Genomic DNA, 18964 nt, shown 5'->3' with positions numbered 1-18964 from the left:
GATTCTTGGGAATTACACTTGATGCTTACCTAACATGGGATAAACACATTGAAAAGTTGGTAGGTAAACTATCCTCAGCCCTCTATGCCATCAAACGTATAAAGGCAATAGCTGACAAAAAAACTGCTCTGATGGCTTACTACTCGCTATTTGCATCACACATGGGCTATGGAATAATAGCATGGGGAGCAGCCCCGCAGACCTACATTGTGCAAATATTAATTCTCCAAAATAAAATAATAAGAATAATAAATGGTGTGGTTTACCACACGATACACACTGCAAACCATACTTCATACAGGATAGGATCCTCACTGTAATATCACTATACATACTTAAAGCAATAATACATATAAAAAAAATTCAAACCAGACAAGCCACACAGAAGAAATATCCACGAGCACAACACAAGAAGAAAAAATGATCTTGAAATTCCCTACAACAGACTACAAAAATCACAAAAACAGCCAAATTCCTCAGGGTGTAAATTTTTCAACTGTCTACCGGATGACCTCAAAAAAATTGAATGTTAAAACCAATTCAAAAGGGCTCTCAAAAAGTATCTGACTGAGAACCCTCTGTATTCAATACAAGAATTCATGGAGCTAAGCGCTTAACGGAGATTCCGCTGATACCATGATCTCACCCTCCTACCTTACCTGACGTGCCCCTGATCTCAATGATATAGGTGGTAAAAATTAAAGTAGAAGTAAAAGTAAAAGTAGTATTATGTGATCTCTTAAAGGCCTCTGCGTGTCTCATGTCATCTTGTTGAGGAAGCTGGCTAGATATGGCTTTCAGGGACTGGCATGGAAGATGGTTGCTGACTACCTCCAGGATAGAAGACAGGTAGTTTCGATAATGGGTGCGTCATCAAATGAAGAAAATGTATCACATGGGGTTCCACAAGGTTCAGTACCAGGCCCACTGCTGTTCCTGCTGATAATGAACGATTTGCACCTGGATGGCTCCAGCTTACTTTTTGCTGTTGACACCATCATCATTGATCAGGGCAGACAGCCCCATGATGCCAAATTCAAAGCACAGGAGCTCTTTTCTGAGGCAAAGAAGTGGTTCTCCAATAACAAGCTAAAATTGAATGAGACCAAGACAATTGTCTTGGGACCAAGGGATTGTCTGTACCCTAAGTAGAACAGAGATTCTTGATGCTGATGCTGAACCTGTGACCTTACTCGGTTTTTGTGTTTTTGTATTGATAGAAAATTATTATGGGAGTCATTAAATGTACATCACAATTAACTAAGTAAATTATCAATTTACCTGACTATTAAGTGTATTAGGTTACAGCACTATGATAAGTTAACCAATTCTCAAAATAATGTTAACCTGTTCAATTTCAGGTTCAAATGTTGAGTTGAAATGGATCTATTTTCAGATAGTGACACGAGTCTCCAGGTTACAGTGAGTATTTTTGTTTATTTGAGTTATTTTTATTTTTTCCTCAAGTTAGAAAAGAGAAGGGCGCACATGGTCCAACCTCGTTCACGGTAATTCTTGAAAATTGTGAAGTGGATAAATTCTCTCTGTTATCAAATAGTGGTTAATTTTTAAATCTTTAATTTATCTAGATTATTGAAATTATTGCTGCTTATTTATCAGTATTTTTTTTTAGATTTATTTTTGAATCATACACGATCTTCACATCAATTCATTTCCAAGTATTAAAATTTAGCCTAAAATTAGTGAAAAATAATGCCTATGCACTTGAAGAAAATGTTTTCATTAGTTATGAATGTATCTTTACTTCTGTATACTCACTTTCTGTGATTGTGACTGTATAGTCACTTTATCATAATAAAACCTATTGAGAAAGAGCTCGCCGGGTTTCACCGGACGATGTGCGACCAATTTCAACGTGATTGCAAAGAATATACATCTCAATTATTAAAATGCTATGGGAAAAAATCTTTTGACCAAGGATTAAATAACTATTTTAACTCTTCTTTTTTGCTTCCTCACATAAAACAGATTTAAATAAAACGGAAATATTCTCTATTAGGCCAAGTTAGTGGTTCTCTACCACTAAATCTCATATCTCATTTGAAGAGATATTTTATTTAAAAAAAATCATTTTCCAATTCCACATTTCAGAAGTACAATGTTGTAAACTGATGAAATAATTTTCTATTTTCTAGGAATTGCCGAAATATTTTCAGGAATTCGCTGGATTAAACCGCAGTGGGATTTTAAGGAAAGGTATTATATATCTTATAATTATTTATATTGTCCATTTCAATTTTCGATCGATCGATTCACACAACAGCGCATTTGCACTCGTGTAAATGAAAAATCTTCCTTTTTGAGCTTACAAATACTGTGTTGTAATGAGACATTGCTTTTCTCTAACTATACAATTTTATTCATAGGCTACGTATCTATATAGTCTGTGCAAAACTTAGATTAGAGCATTTCGCATGAGAAACAGTGTTGCCAGATTTCATAGAAGCCAGAAACTCTGTAAGCTAATTCTGTGAGAGTAAGAGCGAAAAAGAGAGCGTAAAACATTTTGATAGAATTGCTCCTATTTTAGTAAGACATGAAATTGGTCATGAAGTCCCGTGCTGCAAACTACGCGGACAAACTTGCGCGGACTATAGATTTCAGATTATTTTTCTTTATTTCCTGTATTCCAACATTTCAATACTTCTGATTGACTGGTTATAATCTTGGTTTTTGTGAAGCACTATTCCTAGGGCTTCTTGATCTTCTATTATGTGATATTCCATATTGTGATATTCCATATTGTGATATTGTCAGTATTTAAGTGGTACTCCCAGTTGGATTAGGTTGGGTTAAGTAAAGAATAAAGAAGTCATAGCATTTGGGTGAAGATGCAAGTCATTGAGTTCTAATAATGCTAATTTCAACCAATTCAAATTGATGAATGAAAATCTAAACTGTAACTACATCTGTGTTTAAGTTAAAAGTGAGAATTTTTGGACTTGGAATTGTGTGTAAATTACATAACCTTTGGACTGTTTATTTTAAATTGAGGTTGAAAGCAGTTTTGGGCGAATGCCTGTTGTTTACACCCGGATTGTATATATTGTCTATCAATAAATGAATAGATAACATTTGAATTATTAAACTCTCTTGAACCGATTTCCCACTCAGCAGTATACCATTCATAACCTATCAAGATATCTATCCTACTAATAATTTTTATAACCAGGGATTTCATAGTGTACCATTTGGGACATATTTATTTTGTAATTCTGTCCCACCACAGGGGTAACATTTGCCGTGCTACCAATTTTTCCTTAAACGGTTGGAATAGCATTTAACACCTATCAACCTAAGAATAGTTGTCGGCTCCAATAAAATAGATTCTTGATAAACTGTGAATGGATCTATTGCCTATGAATGAGAAATCCAGTTTTCAGAGCAAATTAACTTATAATCTTCAGATAAAATTTCACAAAACACAGAAATATACAAAGAACAATAACTTACAAGCCTAATTATTTCAAGTAACTACGAACTAAAATACTTATCTAGTTTACAGTTGAAACACAGTGGCTATTGGCTTTACTACACTAATAGCTAATTTTGCACAAAAATTTATATAAAACTCAATCTAAAACATTAATAAACGAAAATGATTTAGAGCAAAACTCCACGACAACATTTGTAGCCAGCCATTTTTCAGAAGAAGCTCCGAACAGAAAAAAAAAACATAAGTTGCATGTCACGAAGACAACGCCTCCAACATTACAGACACGTCACCACAAAATCATAATTTACAAGTTTAGAATTCACATTCTACATCTGTTCTCAATAAAACTTTATTTTGAAAATGTTATTTTAAATTTTTATACATATATTCTATTTTAATAAACGATTTATTTAGTAATTTGTTAACCCTGCCTCGGTGACACCATGGAACAATGCAACAAACATTTACGATAATAAATTCTCCGTCAAAAAGTTTATCCGTCTATGATAACTCTGACATTTACTATAAAGTTCCATAGATCTCGAATTGAAGATTCGATTCCAATGTGAGAAGAAAAATGTAATATTACAAATACCCCCCTCTTGACATAAAAAAATTTTACTGTTTGAAAATTTAAAGAAAAAATTTACATTGACCCTAATGAAAATTGTTGAAATTAAATTCGAGAACAGTAACAATTTTTTCTAGAAAAACATTACATGTCATCCAAAAATATTGAAAATTATTATAAAAATTCATCAATAGCGTTTGTTATATGTTTCCAAACAATATTCAAAATATAGAATATCAATATTACTTTTGATTTAGCTTTATAATTTAAAGAAAAATATCTCAACAGAAAGTTTAATATGTAAAGAATAGTTTTTTGAAATTGCACATAAATTTAATAGATAGAAAATTAATTTTTATTGCATAAAAAAATTTAGTATGTTGAATGAAAAATTTATTATTATTATTATTTTTAAATGAATTGATGAATTGTTACATTTAATTTTCACATAAAATTTCAATAAATCAAAAAATGTTCATTTCTTTCACTATTGACACGGTTGATTTTATTGATGCACATTTTGGAAAACAGTCCGTTAAGGCACTCAGTATGATTTTCAGTTAAGTGTGATTCCAGTGTGATGACGTTAGTGTTGGGCTGATCTGGATGCAGGTAGTGTTGGGCTGATACTTGTAGTCGACTGATGCATATCAAACTCGATACAGGTGACATCTCAGTTAGCATTGCTTCATGTTTGTAGTAGACGGCTGCATTCCAAACTCGATACAGGTGACATCTCAGTTAGCATTGCTTCATGTTTGTAGTAGACAGCTGCATTCCAAATTCAATACAGAGTCACATAAATTTTGTATCATATTTGTAATTATACAATGTACATTTCAGGCTTGAAATGACAATGTAATTCGTTTTTTGGAAAAGAGATAGACGCTGCATACAGGATTAATTTAGGTAAGGTTTGGTTTTTTGATATTTTCAGCTTTCAAGGTTTAGAGTTCTGCATACAGGAATAATTTAGGAGAGGATTTTTTGAATCAATTCTTTCATGATACTGTGACTGTTCTTCTGAATTCAAAGTTGTGAATGTGAACATGGATGGCAATTACCTCCAGGTAATGCAGTAGTGTTGAAGTTTGAGATACAGAGTCAGCAATAAGCATTGGCATTGCTATTTGCGTATGCTTTGGTGTCGGCTTTGGCATCGGCGTTGATATTGGCATTGGCGTTGGCGCAGGCATTGGCATTAGCATTGGCGCAGATTTTGGCATTGGCGTAGCTATTGGCATTGGCACAGGCATCGGCGTTGATTTTGGTGTTGGCATCAGCATTGGCGCAGGCATTGGCATAGCTATTGGCATTGGTGCAGCATTGGCGCAGATTTTGGCATTGGCGCAGGCATTGACGTAGCTATTGGCATTGGCGCAGGCATTGATATCAGCACAGGCATCAGCGTTGATTTTGGTGTTGGCATCAGCATTGGCGCAGGCATTGGCGTAGCTATTGGCATTGGTGCAGCATTGGCGCAGATTTTGCATTGGCGCAGGCATTGATATCAGCACAGGCATCGGCGTTGATTTTGGTGTTGGCATCAGCATTGGCGCAGGCATTGGCGTAGCTATTGGCATTGGTGCAGCATTGGCGCAGATTTTGGCATTGGCGCAGGCATTGACGTAGCTATTGGCATTGGCGCAGGCATTGATATCAGCACAGGCATCGGCATAGATTTTGGCATTTTGGCGTAGTTATTAGTGTTGATTTTGTTGTAGGTATTAGTGTAGGCATCAGCATTGGCACAGATTTTGGCATCAGCATTGGCGCAGATATTGGCTTCGGCGCAGGCATTGGCATAGATATTTGCGTTGGCATCAGCACAGGCATCGGCGTAGATTTTGGCGTAGTTATTGGTGTTGACATTGGCGTATTTATTGGTGTAGGCCGCAGCGTAGATATTGGCGTAGTTATGTCACACTAGTTTGAAAATCACCCAAATGTTCTTAACACTCTTCATGGCGTTCACTTGTTACTGATTTCGAGATTCACATGATAACTATTTCAATGTTAATGTCTGTGCTGTACCTGTTGTCTTAAAATGCTTATAAACTAAGAAGAAAAACTTGATTAGGCTATCCATACAATCTAATACACATAAAATAATTTTAAATATATATGAAATTGAAATTTGTTAACATCTTATTATACAGTCAGCAATACATAAATTGTGAAATATGGACATATCAATGATAATTTAAAAAAAAAAATCATTCTTCAAAATAGAAATATAATTTCATAACACCCTGTATCATTATCAAAATTGTAAAAAACAAACATCAGATTATCACAACAAAATTTAATTCAATACATATTTCAATAATTTCAGACAATTGGTCTTCTATTCACAATCATTTCATAATATATCTGCATTTCATTATCATTTAGTATAACATTTCATTTATAGTAAGTTCATTTCACATTTATGATTTATCATTCAGGGTTTCAAAATTATTTAGTTTTAATTTTGTTCAAAAATTGTATAAAAAGCAATTATTTAATATTGTTAATCATCGTTTGTTGGATACTATAGTTTATTTCAACTCTTCAATGTTCTAAACACAAACTACATTTCATGACAAAACTTTACTATCAATCATTAAACAAGAAATCATTCAAAACATCAATAATATTTTGCTTCAAAGGCAAACAATATTCATAATTAATCATCATTTTGCATCTATGGCAATCAACATTGTTAATCATTATTTTGCATCTATGGCAATCAACATTATTAATCAACACAAAAAATATTATCTCATTACTGCCTCTCTAAGTCATAACCTCTGTTATTCCTTCTTTAGGCAATAATGGGTTTCCATCTCAAAAAAAAACAATCACATACCAGCAAAATTCTAATCAACAAACCCCACTAAAAATTCTACATACACTCCAGCATCCATTTCAAACGATAATCAATCATATCAAAATTTATAGAACAAACAGTTTTAAAATTTGAAAAAAAATATCAATTACAAAACACTTTAGAAAAATTTTAGCCTTTAACTCATTTCAATTGATAATATAACACAACGTTTTAAATTAAACCAATTATTTTTTAAAATAATTTAAAATTTAAAGACTGTATAATAAGTATAAACATTTCAAGATTATGATACAAAGATGATCAAGATGAAATACTGGGTAAATAAGTTCCCTAAAAAATACAAACAAGAGAAAAGAAAACTGGGTAAATAAATTCCCTAAAACAATATACACAAATTGATACACTTCACATAAGTGATACATGATGAAAAAATATATCACAAGCACACAATTCTTTACACAACAATGGATAGATTTTAGAAAAGTTAAGTTTTATCAACAATTTAAAGATTAGGAAAATAAGCTACTATTTCAACTTCTAATAATATTTCAGAAAAATACAGATTTAAATAAAACGGAAATATTCTCTATTAGGCCAAGTTAGTGGTTCTCTACCACTAAATCTCATATCTCATTTGAAGAGATATTTTATAAAAAAAAAATCATTTTCGAATTCCACATTTCAGAAGTACAATGTTGTAAACTGATGAAATAATTTTCTATTTTCTAGGAATTGCCGAAATATTTTCAGGAATTCGCTGGATTAAACCGCAGTGGGATTTTAAGGAAAGGTATTATATATCTTATAATTATTTATATTGTCCATTTCAATTTTCGATCGATCGATTCACACAACAGCGCATTTGCACTCGTGTAAATGAAAAATCTTCCTTTTTGAGCTTACAAATACTGTGTTGTAATGAGACATTGCTTTTCTCTAACTATACAATTTTATTCATAGGCTACGTATCTATATAGTCTGTGCAAAACTTAGATTAGAGCATTTCGCATGAGAAACAGTGTTGCCAGATTTCATAGAAGCCAGAAACTCTGTAAGCTAATTCTGTGAGAGTAAGAGCGAAAAAGAGAGCGTAAAACATTTTGATAGAATTGCTCCTATTTTAGTAAGACATAAAATTGGTCATGAAGCCCCGTGCTGCAAACTACGCGGACAAACTTGCGCGGACTATAGATTTCAGATTATTTTTCTTTATTAATTTATTTCCTGTATTCCAACATTTCAATACTTCTGATTGACTGGTTATAATCTTGGTTTTTGTGAAGCACTATTCCTAGGGCTTCTTGATCTTCTATTATGTGATATTCCATATTGTGATATTGTCAGTATTTAAGTGGTACTCCCAGTTGGATTAGGTTGGGTTAAGTAAAGAATAAAGAAGTCATAGCATTTGGGTGAAGATGCAAGTCATTGAGTTCTAATAATGCTAATTTCAACCAATTCAAATTGATGAATGAAAATCTAAACTGTAACTACATCTGTGTTTAAGTTAAAAGTGAGAATTTTTGGACTTGGAATTGTGTGTAAATTACATAACCTTTGGACTGTTTATTTTAAATTGAGGTTGAAAGCAGTTTTGGGCGAATGCCTGTTGTTTACACCCGGATTGTATATATTGTCTATCAATAAATGAAAAGATAACATTTGAATTATTAAACTCACTTGAACCTAATTCATATTCACATAAAATTTGGGTTTCTCCTCTAGAAATTCCATGCCATGATTTAAAATTTAGAATATTTATGAATTTCTGTACATATACATAATATATTTTCGATGTCAATTGACGTAAACTTCCGATGTCAACTTGAATCTATGTTACAATGTTCAAAAATGTGCTAACTATTATTTTATCCCAAATCTTCCGTTTTGAAGGTAGGTGGTCAATAAAAAGTTTCATCGAAACTGAAAACGATGGCGATGATGAAGAAGAGAAAGATGGCGAAGTGGAGGCAGATCTACCGATTTGCAAGTTTTTCGACAGATGGGTCGAAGGAAGGAAATTGAAAAAGAGGCGGGAGCCACGTGAAAGCGAGCAATCCAATCAGGGAGACAATCGGTGCAAATGGCTGCACAGTTGGACCATTCGCGTTCTCTCCAGAAAGGAGGGCAGTGCAGTGCTCATGGGTCAGCGCGCATCATCCGCGTAAGTGCCCATTCAAAATAAATTCATAAACATCGAAGATTATAAATTCGGAAATAATTCCCTCATATTATGAATTGAATTTGATTAAAAAATGGCAGATAAACAAAGAAAATATCATATAACCTTGCAAATGTCTTCATGGTTCTCAAATGTACGACATTCCAGACAAATCTTTGGTTGTTGTGTAAGTTCAGGCGGTCAAAATTAATCTCAGAAACACAAAGCTTCAGAAATAATAATTAAAGTAATTAATTTCATCTTGACTTTTAATTTGAATGCGGATGCTTCCGCCCTGACAGTAATTTTAATTTTCAAATTTTGTTATTATATAAAATAAGTATGTTATTTATTAAGGCTGTGCAAAGGCTAAAAATAAACTTTCTACTGGTGATATTTTTCAAAGATTTTCGATTTGTATATCATCAAGGTATCAAAATGAGAAATCAGGAAAACATTACTTTTTGTGATATGAGCGCCTAAAGTTTAAATTTTTGGGACAGAACATTTCAAATTCGGTAAGAGATGAATCCCTGAGATTTGAAGGATTGATTCTCCATGGTATTGTTGATCTAGTAAAATGAAAAATTTCTGAAAATTTCAATTTTTGAGAAAGTTATTCAATTTACTAAAAATGACCAAAAATAACTTTTTTGAGTTATTTTTGGTAAATTGAATAACTTTATCAAAAACTTATATTTTCAGAAAATTCTCGTTTCACTAGATCTACAATACCATGAAGAATCAATCCTCCAAATCTTATGGATTTATCTCTTACCGAATTTGAAATGTTCTGTTCCAACTTTAGGCGCTCATATCTCAAAAAGTAATGGTCGGAAAAAAATGTTTTCCTGAGAAAAATTTTTCATTTTGATAGCTTGATGATATACAAATCGAAAAACTTTGAAAAATATCACCAGTAGAAAGTTTATTTTTAGCCTTTGCACAGCCTTAAAATATGTATAAATACATTGAAATATATATAAATACATTAATATATTGTTGTTTTATTAATTTTTAATAATTTGTGTCATGGTTTGTACAGGAATCCAAGGGATATAGTTGGTGCAGTGTATATTGCAGGACGAGTCCAGGAAGTTGTCAATTCGCACGAAATAAAAACAACCAAAGGAGATTTCACATTAGTAGGAAGTATAACAGACGAGAAAAAAGGTACGTATACTAACGCAAATATATTTTTTCTATTTATACAAGTATTATTAGTTTGTAGTATGAGTCCGGCTACGCATCATTATCAACAGCACTTATAGTAGTACATTTGTATCGTCAAATATGGAATCAAGATCTGAAACACAATATTTTATAGTAGCAAATTTATAGTTTCTGAAAATCGTTGATTTATAGGCTTATTACTTTTTAATATATGGTTCCTAAATCTTGTAACAAAAGTCATTTAACGCATGAGAAAGAATTGTTTGGTCCTTAATACGAATAATCAAAACATTCACTCAATTTTCTTGCTTTTTTCTTGAATGCTTTAACTCTATTTGACCAGTAGGTACTTCTATCACAGTAGAACTATAATAACAGCATTATTGTAATTATTATATATTTTCAATTAGTTATATTTTTCCTACAATTCAAAGATTGATAGTATAATATTTGGCTTTCATCAATTTTTGCTAGTCTGTGTTAATGTCTTATTCATTTATTCATAGTAGAATATGTATTCTGTAAATAAATAATAATGATAAATATTCTGTAAATAATAAATTACCCAGTTGATACATTTTTAATGTTGTATTAATTTCCTGTTTTCAGAAATACCTAGCTCTGTGGTGAAGCATTTCAAGGATGGATTCCCATTAAACTGGAATGAAATTATTAGTAGGCATTGGGTTTCGAATTCTGCCTCTGCTTCATCTTCAGATGGTAATAATTAGCCTTTATTTTGAACCCATATACTTACCTATACTCTCCATTCATAATGCAATTATGCTTCCTTTCCTAGAAGGTTAACAGAATCATTTTTCAAATTGAAATCTTCTAAATTTCATAAAAAATAAAGTACAAATACAGTAATAGAAAAACTGTAATAATAATACAATCAATATACGGTACTTGATTTTTTTATTTAATTTACGGATTATGCGAAGAGTCTGTTTAAAATATCAAATTATGTTCTAATAAAAGTCATTCTAAAACAACTCTAGAAAGTTGAAGCGCACTGTTTTGATTTGTAAATGAATTGTTGAGAGGCTTGAAATTCCTTTTCTATCAATACAATTCTTTATTTCCAAGTACAATAATAAATTGCAAGATACAAAATAAGATCGAGATGTTCGTATGAACTTTCAAGAAAAATCAATAATTTCGTAACTGTACTTGCAATATTTTCTTCATGTATATGTAATTTTATATTCTTCATGTTATTTCATATGTAATTTTAGTATATTAAGCTTTTGAGCAATTTCACTTTATTCTTAGTAAGTGCTGAAAGTAATGCACACAGAAATACTACTGAAGCGGTACCTGCCTCATCTACTTGATGTAGATCTAAATAATGCATTTTTCTTTAGTGAATTGAAATTCACAATGAATATTTAGCAAAACCTATTACACCATAATATATATGCTGATAAAATATAATTGCTTCAAATTCTGGTTTACTCGATGCAAGCTGAAGGCATGTGTTGTTTGGTTCTAATTACTTGATCAAACACCCATTTCGGGCAGAACATTCAACTTGGACTAAGACTTGAAAGGTTTTAATCAGGATTTTATGACTTTAGACAGAATATCAGACCTATAACTTCAAATTTGTTGGAGATGGAGGTATTATTCGTCTTTATCACTAACTACTAATCCGCCTAATACAGAGGAAGTTATGTTATTTAGTAGGTGTTACAGTATATCATATGAGCTATTATATATAAGAGTAACATAGTATTACCTGCTTGTTTTCTTGAAGTCTATTTTCCAATCAATTTGAAACACAATCAATACAATACTATTAACTCATCAGCGCTTGTATTTATCTTGATTGATTTCAGAAAGCATAGTAGTGAACACTGTTGGTAAGAGGAAGAAGCAAGTTAAATCCAAGCAGCCTTCCAATGCTCTTTCATTGAACAAGAAGAAGAGCAAACTTGGAACAAAAATAGGAGATCAATCGCCACAAATTATCTGCAAGGAGATATCGCTTTCGCATTGGACATTGCATCGTGACCCCGTTGAGGGATTCACACTTTCTGGAATCGTTGAAAGGTCTGTACGAATCAATGTTCCATCAGCGGTACTCGAGTTTTAGATTAATTAAGTTGGTCTTTGTAAAATATGAAGTGTCATTTATCAGTTATTATTCTTGATAATGCTCTGAAGATGATAGCCTTCACACATTTGGGGATATTGACTTGAACACTGGGGATATACAACTTATCGTTTGAACCTTTTATGACAATTATATTGAATTCTCCTATTGAACGTTGAAATCTCATTATATTACTTGGGTGTTGTTTCTTATTTGAATAAATTTATTAGATTACAATATTCCAGTATTGAAACTAATTTGTTCTAACTAAAGTGTTCAATTCCTAGCAACAAAATCAATTAGTGTGTACTATAATTATTCCGTTAAACTTTTTTGTTCTTGCACTTACCAACACCAATATGTGGTAATGTCATCTCATGTGAATTTTCCATTGATGCCAGCTAAATAATTCAGTAAGGAGAGATAAATTAAAACAAGTATTGATTTTCCCATGGTCAATTGTAAGCTTAGTTTCCTTGTAATCAATATTATATCATTGAACTGCTCAATGTTCAATACAATTGAGACCTCCTAAAAAAGTAGTCTATCGAAATAGCACTATGAAATGCTACTGATGAGTTTCGTTTTAACGTTTGACACACTTTTTCAGTTCTTCAAATAATGCGGAGATTAGAGTACAGCAAGCTGGAAGAATTCTGTCAAGAATTGGACCCAAAACAGTGAAAACAGAACTGGGTGTGTTCAAATTGAATGGTGGAATCAGCGACAGAGACAAATGTTAGTATCTTAGAATAGAATATTTACTATTAGGATGTCAATTAGAATATCTTCACTATTAGGACGTTTGCCCAATGTACACGATATTCAAATTATAATCGTCCACGGTTGCAATGAAAGCAAATGGGAGGTAACTGCCCACGAAGCAACCGGTTCCAGTTCCAGCAGACAGTGAAATAAAATAAAAATCTTTATTGCCGAAAACATTGAACAATGTTATAACAACTTCAGTGGTTGCTATCGAATTTGGCCTCAGTTTGAAACAAATTATTGTTTGCAACCACAAATCGGCAGTTGAAAATGTTTCAAATTAGTTATACAATTGTTTCAAACTGAAACTAGTTGCAATGAGAGCGGTTTCGTTGCATCCGTTAAGGATTGTAGTTTCGAAAAAGTTGCACAATGCCGGACGGCCTGAATCTTCTCAGTTCAAGTTATTAGTGATAACACATCATTTGCATATATCTGGACTGGGAATTTGATTCAAAGTGAAGCAACATAACCTACCTTTTAGACATTGGCTTACTACTATCAAAATTCGGAAAGGGAACAGTTTTGGGCTAGGCCTGTTGGTCCTTTTCCAATCATGTATTTGATGTGTGTATTGTTAAATGTGAAAAATAAAAATAAATCATTTGATTCCTTGTTTCTTCCTATTATTGTTCAAATGATACATTTCCATTCTATTTTCTATGACCATTTTTCTTTTTTGGCTTATATCTTAAACCAGTCTTTTCTTGATATCATAAATTTGTAACTCTTTTACAGATTTACTTTTTTACACAATTTTTAAAATCTATCATCTCTCTCGAACATCTCACATTTACTTGAAATATTTACCTGTGAAGTGTGAATTCCTGATAACAAATTGTTTTTCCAGGTCTCCCAGAACTCATAAAATCCAAGTTTGCTGCCTCATTTCACTGTCAATGGAAAAGGTTGTTGAATAGCTGCTTAGATAAATTCCCTACAGGCGACAAGAATCGAGACTCTAGTAATGAGAGAAATTCACTAGGTAATTATGAATTTTTATTTGAGAAATTCATTATCGATGCTTTGAATGCTTCGAAATTTGATGTGCCCAGACTAAAAAATACATTAAGGTATGAATCCATAAGAGGTTTTAATTTGTTTAATAGTTTCAAATTTATTTTCAGGTTCAAGTTTTGCAGATGAAAGTACAGCGTTTGATGCCAAGGAATCACAGTCAACTAAGGTTAGTATCAAGATTATCTATTTTCTATTAATGGATTCCATTCGAATCAAATTCAAATGAACTATAGATCTCTCATCTGTCTTATATTCTCCAAATTGTCACAGAATGTGTTTCAAAGAGCTATAAGATTTATTTAGATATTGCCAGCTCTCATAAACCACAAGGGAAAGTAATTAGAACTTATCAGTCTTATTGAACTGTACCCTACTAAATATTGAAATGTAAGATCCATAATATTTCAATATACATTATAATCAATAAAATAATTGAGTGAATCAATATGGCAGGAGTGTAATAATTTATGTTTGAAAGATGCTCTTGAATTCAAATTTTTATTTTTGAAATCTGTTTCAGGATCCTTCTTCTAGAAAAAGAAAGTTTTGTGAAGAACCACCAACGAACAAAATGGAGAAAAGAGAAACAGGAACGTTGGATAACAGTTTAGACGAATCAATTTCAATTAGTGAAAGAGACAAGGAAAACAAAGAAGAAGAATCGACCACTTTGAATCCCTCTAAGAAACGTGCGAAAAAAAATACCGTAAAAAATCCGAAAGGTTTGTGTCATTTTTACTAAAGTTTATTGCACTTTTGTGTACTCTATATATCATTAAAGAAATTTTCTCACTCATTTACTTTCTCTAAACTTGAAGTCCAATGGAAACATATTTATTTTATTATAGTACTCAAAACCTGTAAATGAACATTATTTTGCGTAATTCACGCATTTTCGTTAGTTGTTCTATTCGTGGACATAATCACAAATCATATAAATATGATTAGGAAGGAACAAACGTATCTAGTATCAATTATCAACATGTAGATGCAAAATATTGAAAAAATTTAACTTGAAAATTTTTATTCACAGGCAACACCAAGGAAAAACGTAAAAGTCAGAAGAAATCTGAAAAGCCCTTGAAGGATAAGGTAAAGTTTTTGTTGTTTCTTGTGATAGTATTTGTGTCCAGTGATGATGACTACGGTACGGTAATGAAAATTGAAATAAAAAAGTATATACTACTGTATTCGAAATATATCAAAAAATTAAAATCTACCGTAAATTTAAAACCTGTATAAATACTTAGTTTGGTAGATCTATCCTAAAACGTTTCAAAAATGCACGTTGAATTATAGTTGTTATTCTAAGTTTTATTTTAGCAGTTTGATTTTCACTTGAAAAGTCAAATTTGGATAAACAGTTGAGAACTTTGACAGTTTTCGCAATAATCAATTTAATGAAAGTCTAAAAAAATTGTGACTTGAAATATCCTGAACTAGACTCTCGTACAAGTGAATAACTTCTGCACAGCCAACGTTGGTTGATGTAACATTTTTCCACCACATATTCATAGCGATACCTTTCCTTCATTAAGCTTTCAACTAGGCCTCTCTAATGGGGGACCCACAAACGTTAGAAGTTTATGCTCATAGAGCAACTCATGATATCTTAATAAGATTGGTTTAGGCCCTTCAGTAAAGTAATCACTCTACTCCCTAGCGAAAAAATGTAAATATATTTGAGTATATATATAGGTGATATAAGTTATTTGAGTTTTCTTTTATAAGAAATGTCTTTAAATAGTAGGCGGAGGATAATATATTCTCATAATAGATGTAAGTTTTTCAAATTTTGATTTAATTTTATAGGTTAAACCTATTGAGAAGGAAAAAACAGTAAAAACCGTAAAGAAAAGGCAGAGTGTTGCTGCAATTGAAAAGCCAGTTGCGAAGAAATCTGTGAAAGGTAAAGCGAAACCTACCAATACAAAGAAAAAGAAGAAAAAGGATGAGAAAAATAAAAAGAACAAGGACACTGATGATGACGACTGTGAATTCAACATCAATCTTGAAGATGCTCTCACTAACAAAAATGGTAAATAATATCAGTTTTATTCATCAAAATAATTATCTGTTTTAATTTTATTCATATTATTCAAAACATTTCCTTTATTATTTGGTGCTACAATAGTACAAATATAAAGGAATCAAAGTTTTACAATCCTATCAATCTATAATAGGAGATTAAATTATATGACAATCTCATCTACAATATGAGATCGATAGGATTGGAAAACTTTGATTACTTAATATTTTTACTACTATAATGACATGAACTCTAAAATGCTAAAATTTTACGGTATATAATGTGTGATACAGTAATGCATTTTCCATTAAAATATATTTTTCCTATTATAAAAATATCATACAGCAATATTGGATAAGGTTCTTCACATGGGCTCTTGCCTACAAGTGAGGAACGTTGAGTAATGAGTATGTCTCGATTCATACATATAAATTAATTAATAATTACATCTTTCCTAAAATTCACGTCAACTTCAATTATATTCTAATAAAATTTATCGAAATTTTTCATTGTATTCAAAGTTGAAGGTTTCTATAATTTATACTTTTTGAATTTCAGGAAATGCTTCATTGTTCTCATCATTCATCTCTGACGGTGTATTTGGTAGTGCCTCATTCAAAGACTTCTCGCTTGGTGGATGTCTGTTGAGTGCGAAAAAGTCGAGGAGTAGAGAGGGGGCTGAAACCCCTCCACCCACCAACATGGAGTGGTTCGATTTGCTCAAGAACACCACCTCCAACTCAATCCACAGCGCCAATAGCAGTATCGTTAGCCATGCTAATTCAAAGTAAGCTATGCTTTCTCATTAAATAACTGGTTTTCAGATTGCATATCACAATGCTGGAATATATTTTACTCTTAGAAATGTAGCTTGATAAAAAGTAAGACATGAAAAGTCAATAGCAATTGAAATCACTTCATTTTTCATCTCCTAGAACCTCATTTTGCTGTTAGAACCATCGTGGTTTCTGGATAATACGGATAAGCGAGTACCGGATGAACGATGATAGAAGTACTTTCTATCTCCACGGAATCAAATTTAATTTAAATTCTAATCAAACAATAATATTCACATAATGTATTATTATTAGAGGATGGCTTGAATTGTATTGAAATCAAGATATAATATACTCAGGATGACTAACTACTTGTAGTATTTGTTCTGAATGTAACCTTGTTGTGTACATTATACATGAATTTTATGTATTGTTTCATACATTTTCGATTTTTTCACTTTATTATCGACATGCAGGTTATTTTTAAAACGTAAGATCGATTTTTTGCTTACTGACTATTGAACAGTGTGTTAAAGACCGAGATCAATGCAAGTTGAAGCGCTTCAGTCAGTAACAAATCATTCTTACATTGAAGTAAAAATTCTTCTGCAGTACAAATGATATCCCATCCTGGCTGTAATAGATGTTTTAAATGTATAGTGCTAGAATTTAAGGCGGTATTAACGATTTTTCTTCTTCAAACAGGGTGAAACAAGAGATTAACAAGCGTGTGAAGAAGCTGAACAAAGCTTCTCCAAAACAGTCGAAGAAATCCAAGTCGAAGAATCCAGTAAAAGTTACAACAAAACGAAATAAGGATGTAGACGACCTACTACAGCAGATGACTTCATCGAGAAAAGGCATGTCCACTCCAGTCCTGGTGAGAAAGATGTTCCGACCCAGGACACCCAACTCGGACAATGACAGTTGGGATAGTGACTACTGACACAAAGTGTTTTCACCTATTGTAAACCAGCTTTGTAAATATACAAAGATTTTTTACCATAAGATTATAATCTAATAGTATGTAATATACTCTTCAGCAGATTTCATTAAAAATGCTTTCCAGTTTAGTACCACGATTTAGAGTAAACAAATTGTAAATTATTTTCAGTTCAGGGGTTTAGTTGTGCTTCTAAGATTTCAGTATTTTATCTGTAAAATTGTCTAGTTTAATTTATTGCATCATATATTTTTATAGTAGTATTGAATAATTTTAGAAGAGTGAAATTGATTAATAGAAACTCCATTTATATATTTATAGAACATTTATGCTTGTTTCATAAAAAATATCAATATACTGGTATATTATGTATTTTAAAACCTATCTATCATCATTTGTATATGTTAAATCAGTGTAATTGCTTGAGTTATGTATATATGGATTAAATTAGTTTGAATTTTTATTAAAATTAATAAAGTATTCCAATTATATTTTGGTCTAAATTACAGTGATGGTCATTTATTTTGCAATTATTTTGCTCCTCCTTCCTCAGGCTCACATTACATTAGGGCACCAGTAAGACACTTGAAGGCCCATCATCTTACAGAACATGTTCAAAGCGAACCAGTTGTGTTGAACTCAATCATTTATGAGTGTAAGGGGGGATGGCTTCCTCAGTGCATCCAAGTAGTGCGGGTTGCATAGCATATAATATTATGATTTGGGGTTGAAACACCTTACAGTATGCAGAATTTTCCCGCGATAAAATATGAAATCATGTAAGCGATGCGGGTTGCGTAACATATAATTATGTGACTTAGGGATGTCGAAAATAGTACCATGTAAGGTGGGAACACACTTATCTGACTCATGTCCTGATCAAAGCAACTATTAACTAAACTACAGAAATAGTTGTTTTTCTGTTGGGTGGAGGTTTGAGGCTGACCTCTATCTCGTTGTCTTCCGCGTGTATGATTGGAATGGAATCGGAAAGCTGCATGACACGCTGTGTCCCTGATTTTCCTTGTGCTATGTGCACTCAAGAAATAGATTGATATTTATTGATTTGTCGTACGAAAACAATACAGCAGTATTATACCATAAAAATTGTTAATGAAATTGTAACAACAACAGT

At 32.0% G+C, this 18964-nt stretch overlaps 1 protein-coding gene across 2 annotated transcripts; it reads left to right on the top strand.

Moving 5' to 3' along the window:
* Positions 1-834: 834 nt before the first annotated feature.
* On the top strand, positions 835-18332 carry LOC111046810. 2 transcript variants are annotated; one of them, XM_039427179.1, is made up of 15 exons: positions 835-849; positions 1362-1422; positions 2157-2217; positions 8755-9025; positions 10068-10195; positions 10805-10915; positions 12037-12250; positions 12904-13031; positions 13912-14046; positions 14189-14247; positions 14602-14803; positions 15115-15173; positions 15894-16119; positions 16669-16897; positions 17592-18332. In XM_039427179.1, the coding sequence occupies exons 2-15, from the start codon at positions 1381-1383 to the stop codon at positions 17830-17832; spliced, it is 2106 nt and encodes a 701-aa protein (XP_039283113.1). In that variant the 5' UTR covers positions 835-849; positions 1362-1380; the 3' UTR covers positions 17833-18332. The 2 variants fall into 2 exon arrangements, with proteins under 2 accessions (XP_039283113.1, XP_039283112.1); XM_039427178.1 differs by lacking the exons at positions 835-849; positions 2157-2217 and adding an exon at positions 7591-7651 and having other exon boundaries at positions 1365-1422.
* Positions 18333-18964: the final 632 nt, after the last annotated feature.

Source organism: Nilaparvata lugens, chromosome 4 (assembly GCF_014356525.2).
Source record: "Nilaparvata lugens isolate BPH chromosome 4, ASM1435652v1, whole genome shotgun sequence".
In the NCBI taxonomy this organism is placed as follows: Eukaryota; Metazoa; Arthropoda; class Insecta; order Hemiptera; family Delphacidae; genus Nilaparvata; species Nilaparvata lugens.
This window is presented reverse-complemented; position numbering and strand designations above follow the sequence as displayed.

Bases quoted from the DNA above. Each gene is read 5' to 3' on its own strand.
- LOC111046810 (XM_039427179.1), top strand. From the start codon at position 1,381: ATGGATCTATTTTCAGATAGTGACACGAGTCTCCAGGTTACA. The intron at 2,218-8,754 runs GTATTATATATC...TCCGTTTTGAAG, and splicing joins CAGTGGGATTTTAAGGAAAG to GTAGGTGGTCAATAAAAAGT. The intron at 16,120-16,668 runs GTAAATAATATC...TTTGAATTTCAG, and splicing joins TGCTCTCACTAACAAAAATG to GAAATGCTTCATTGTTCTCA.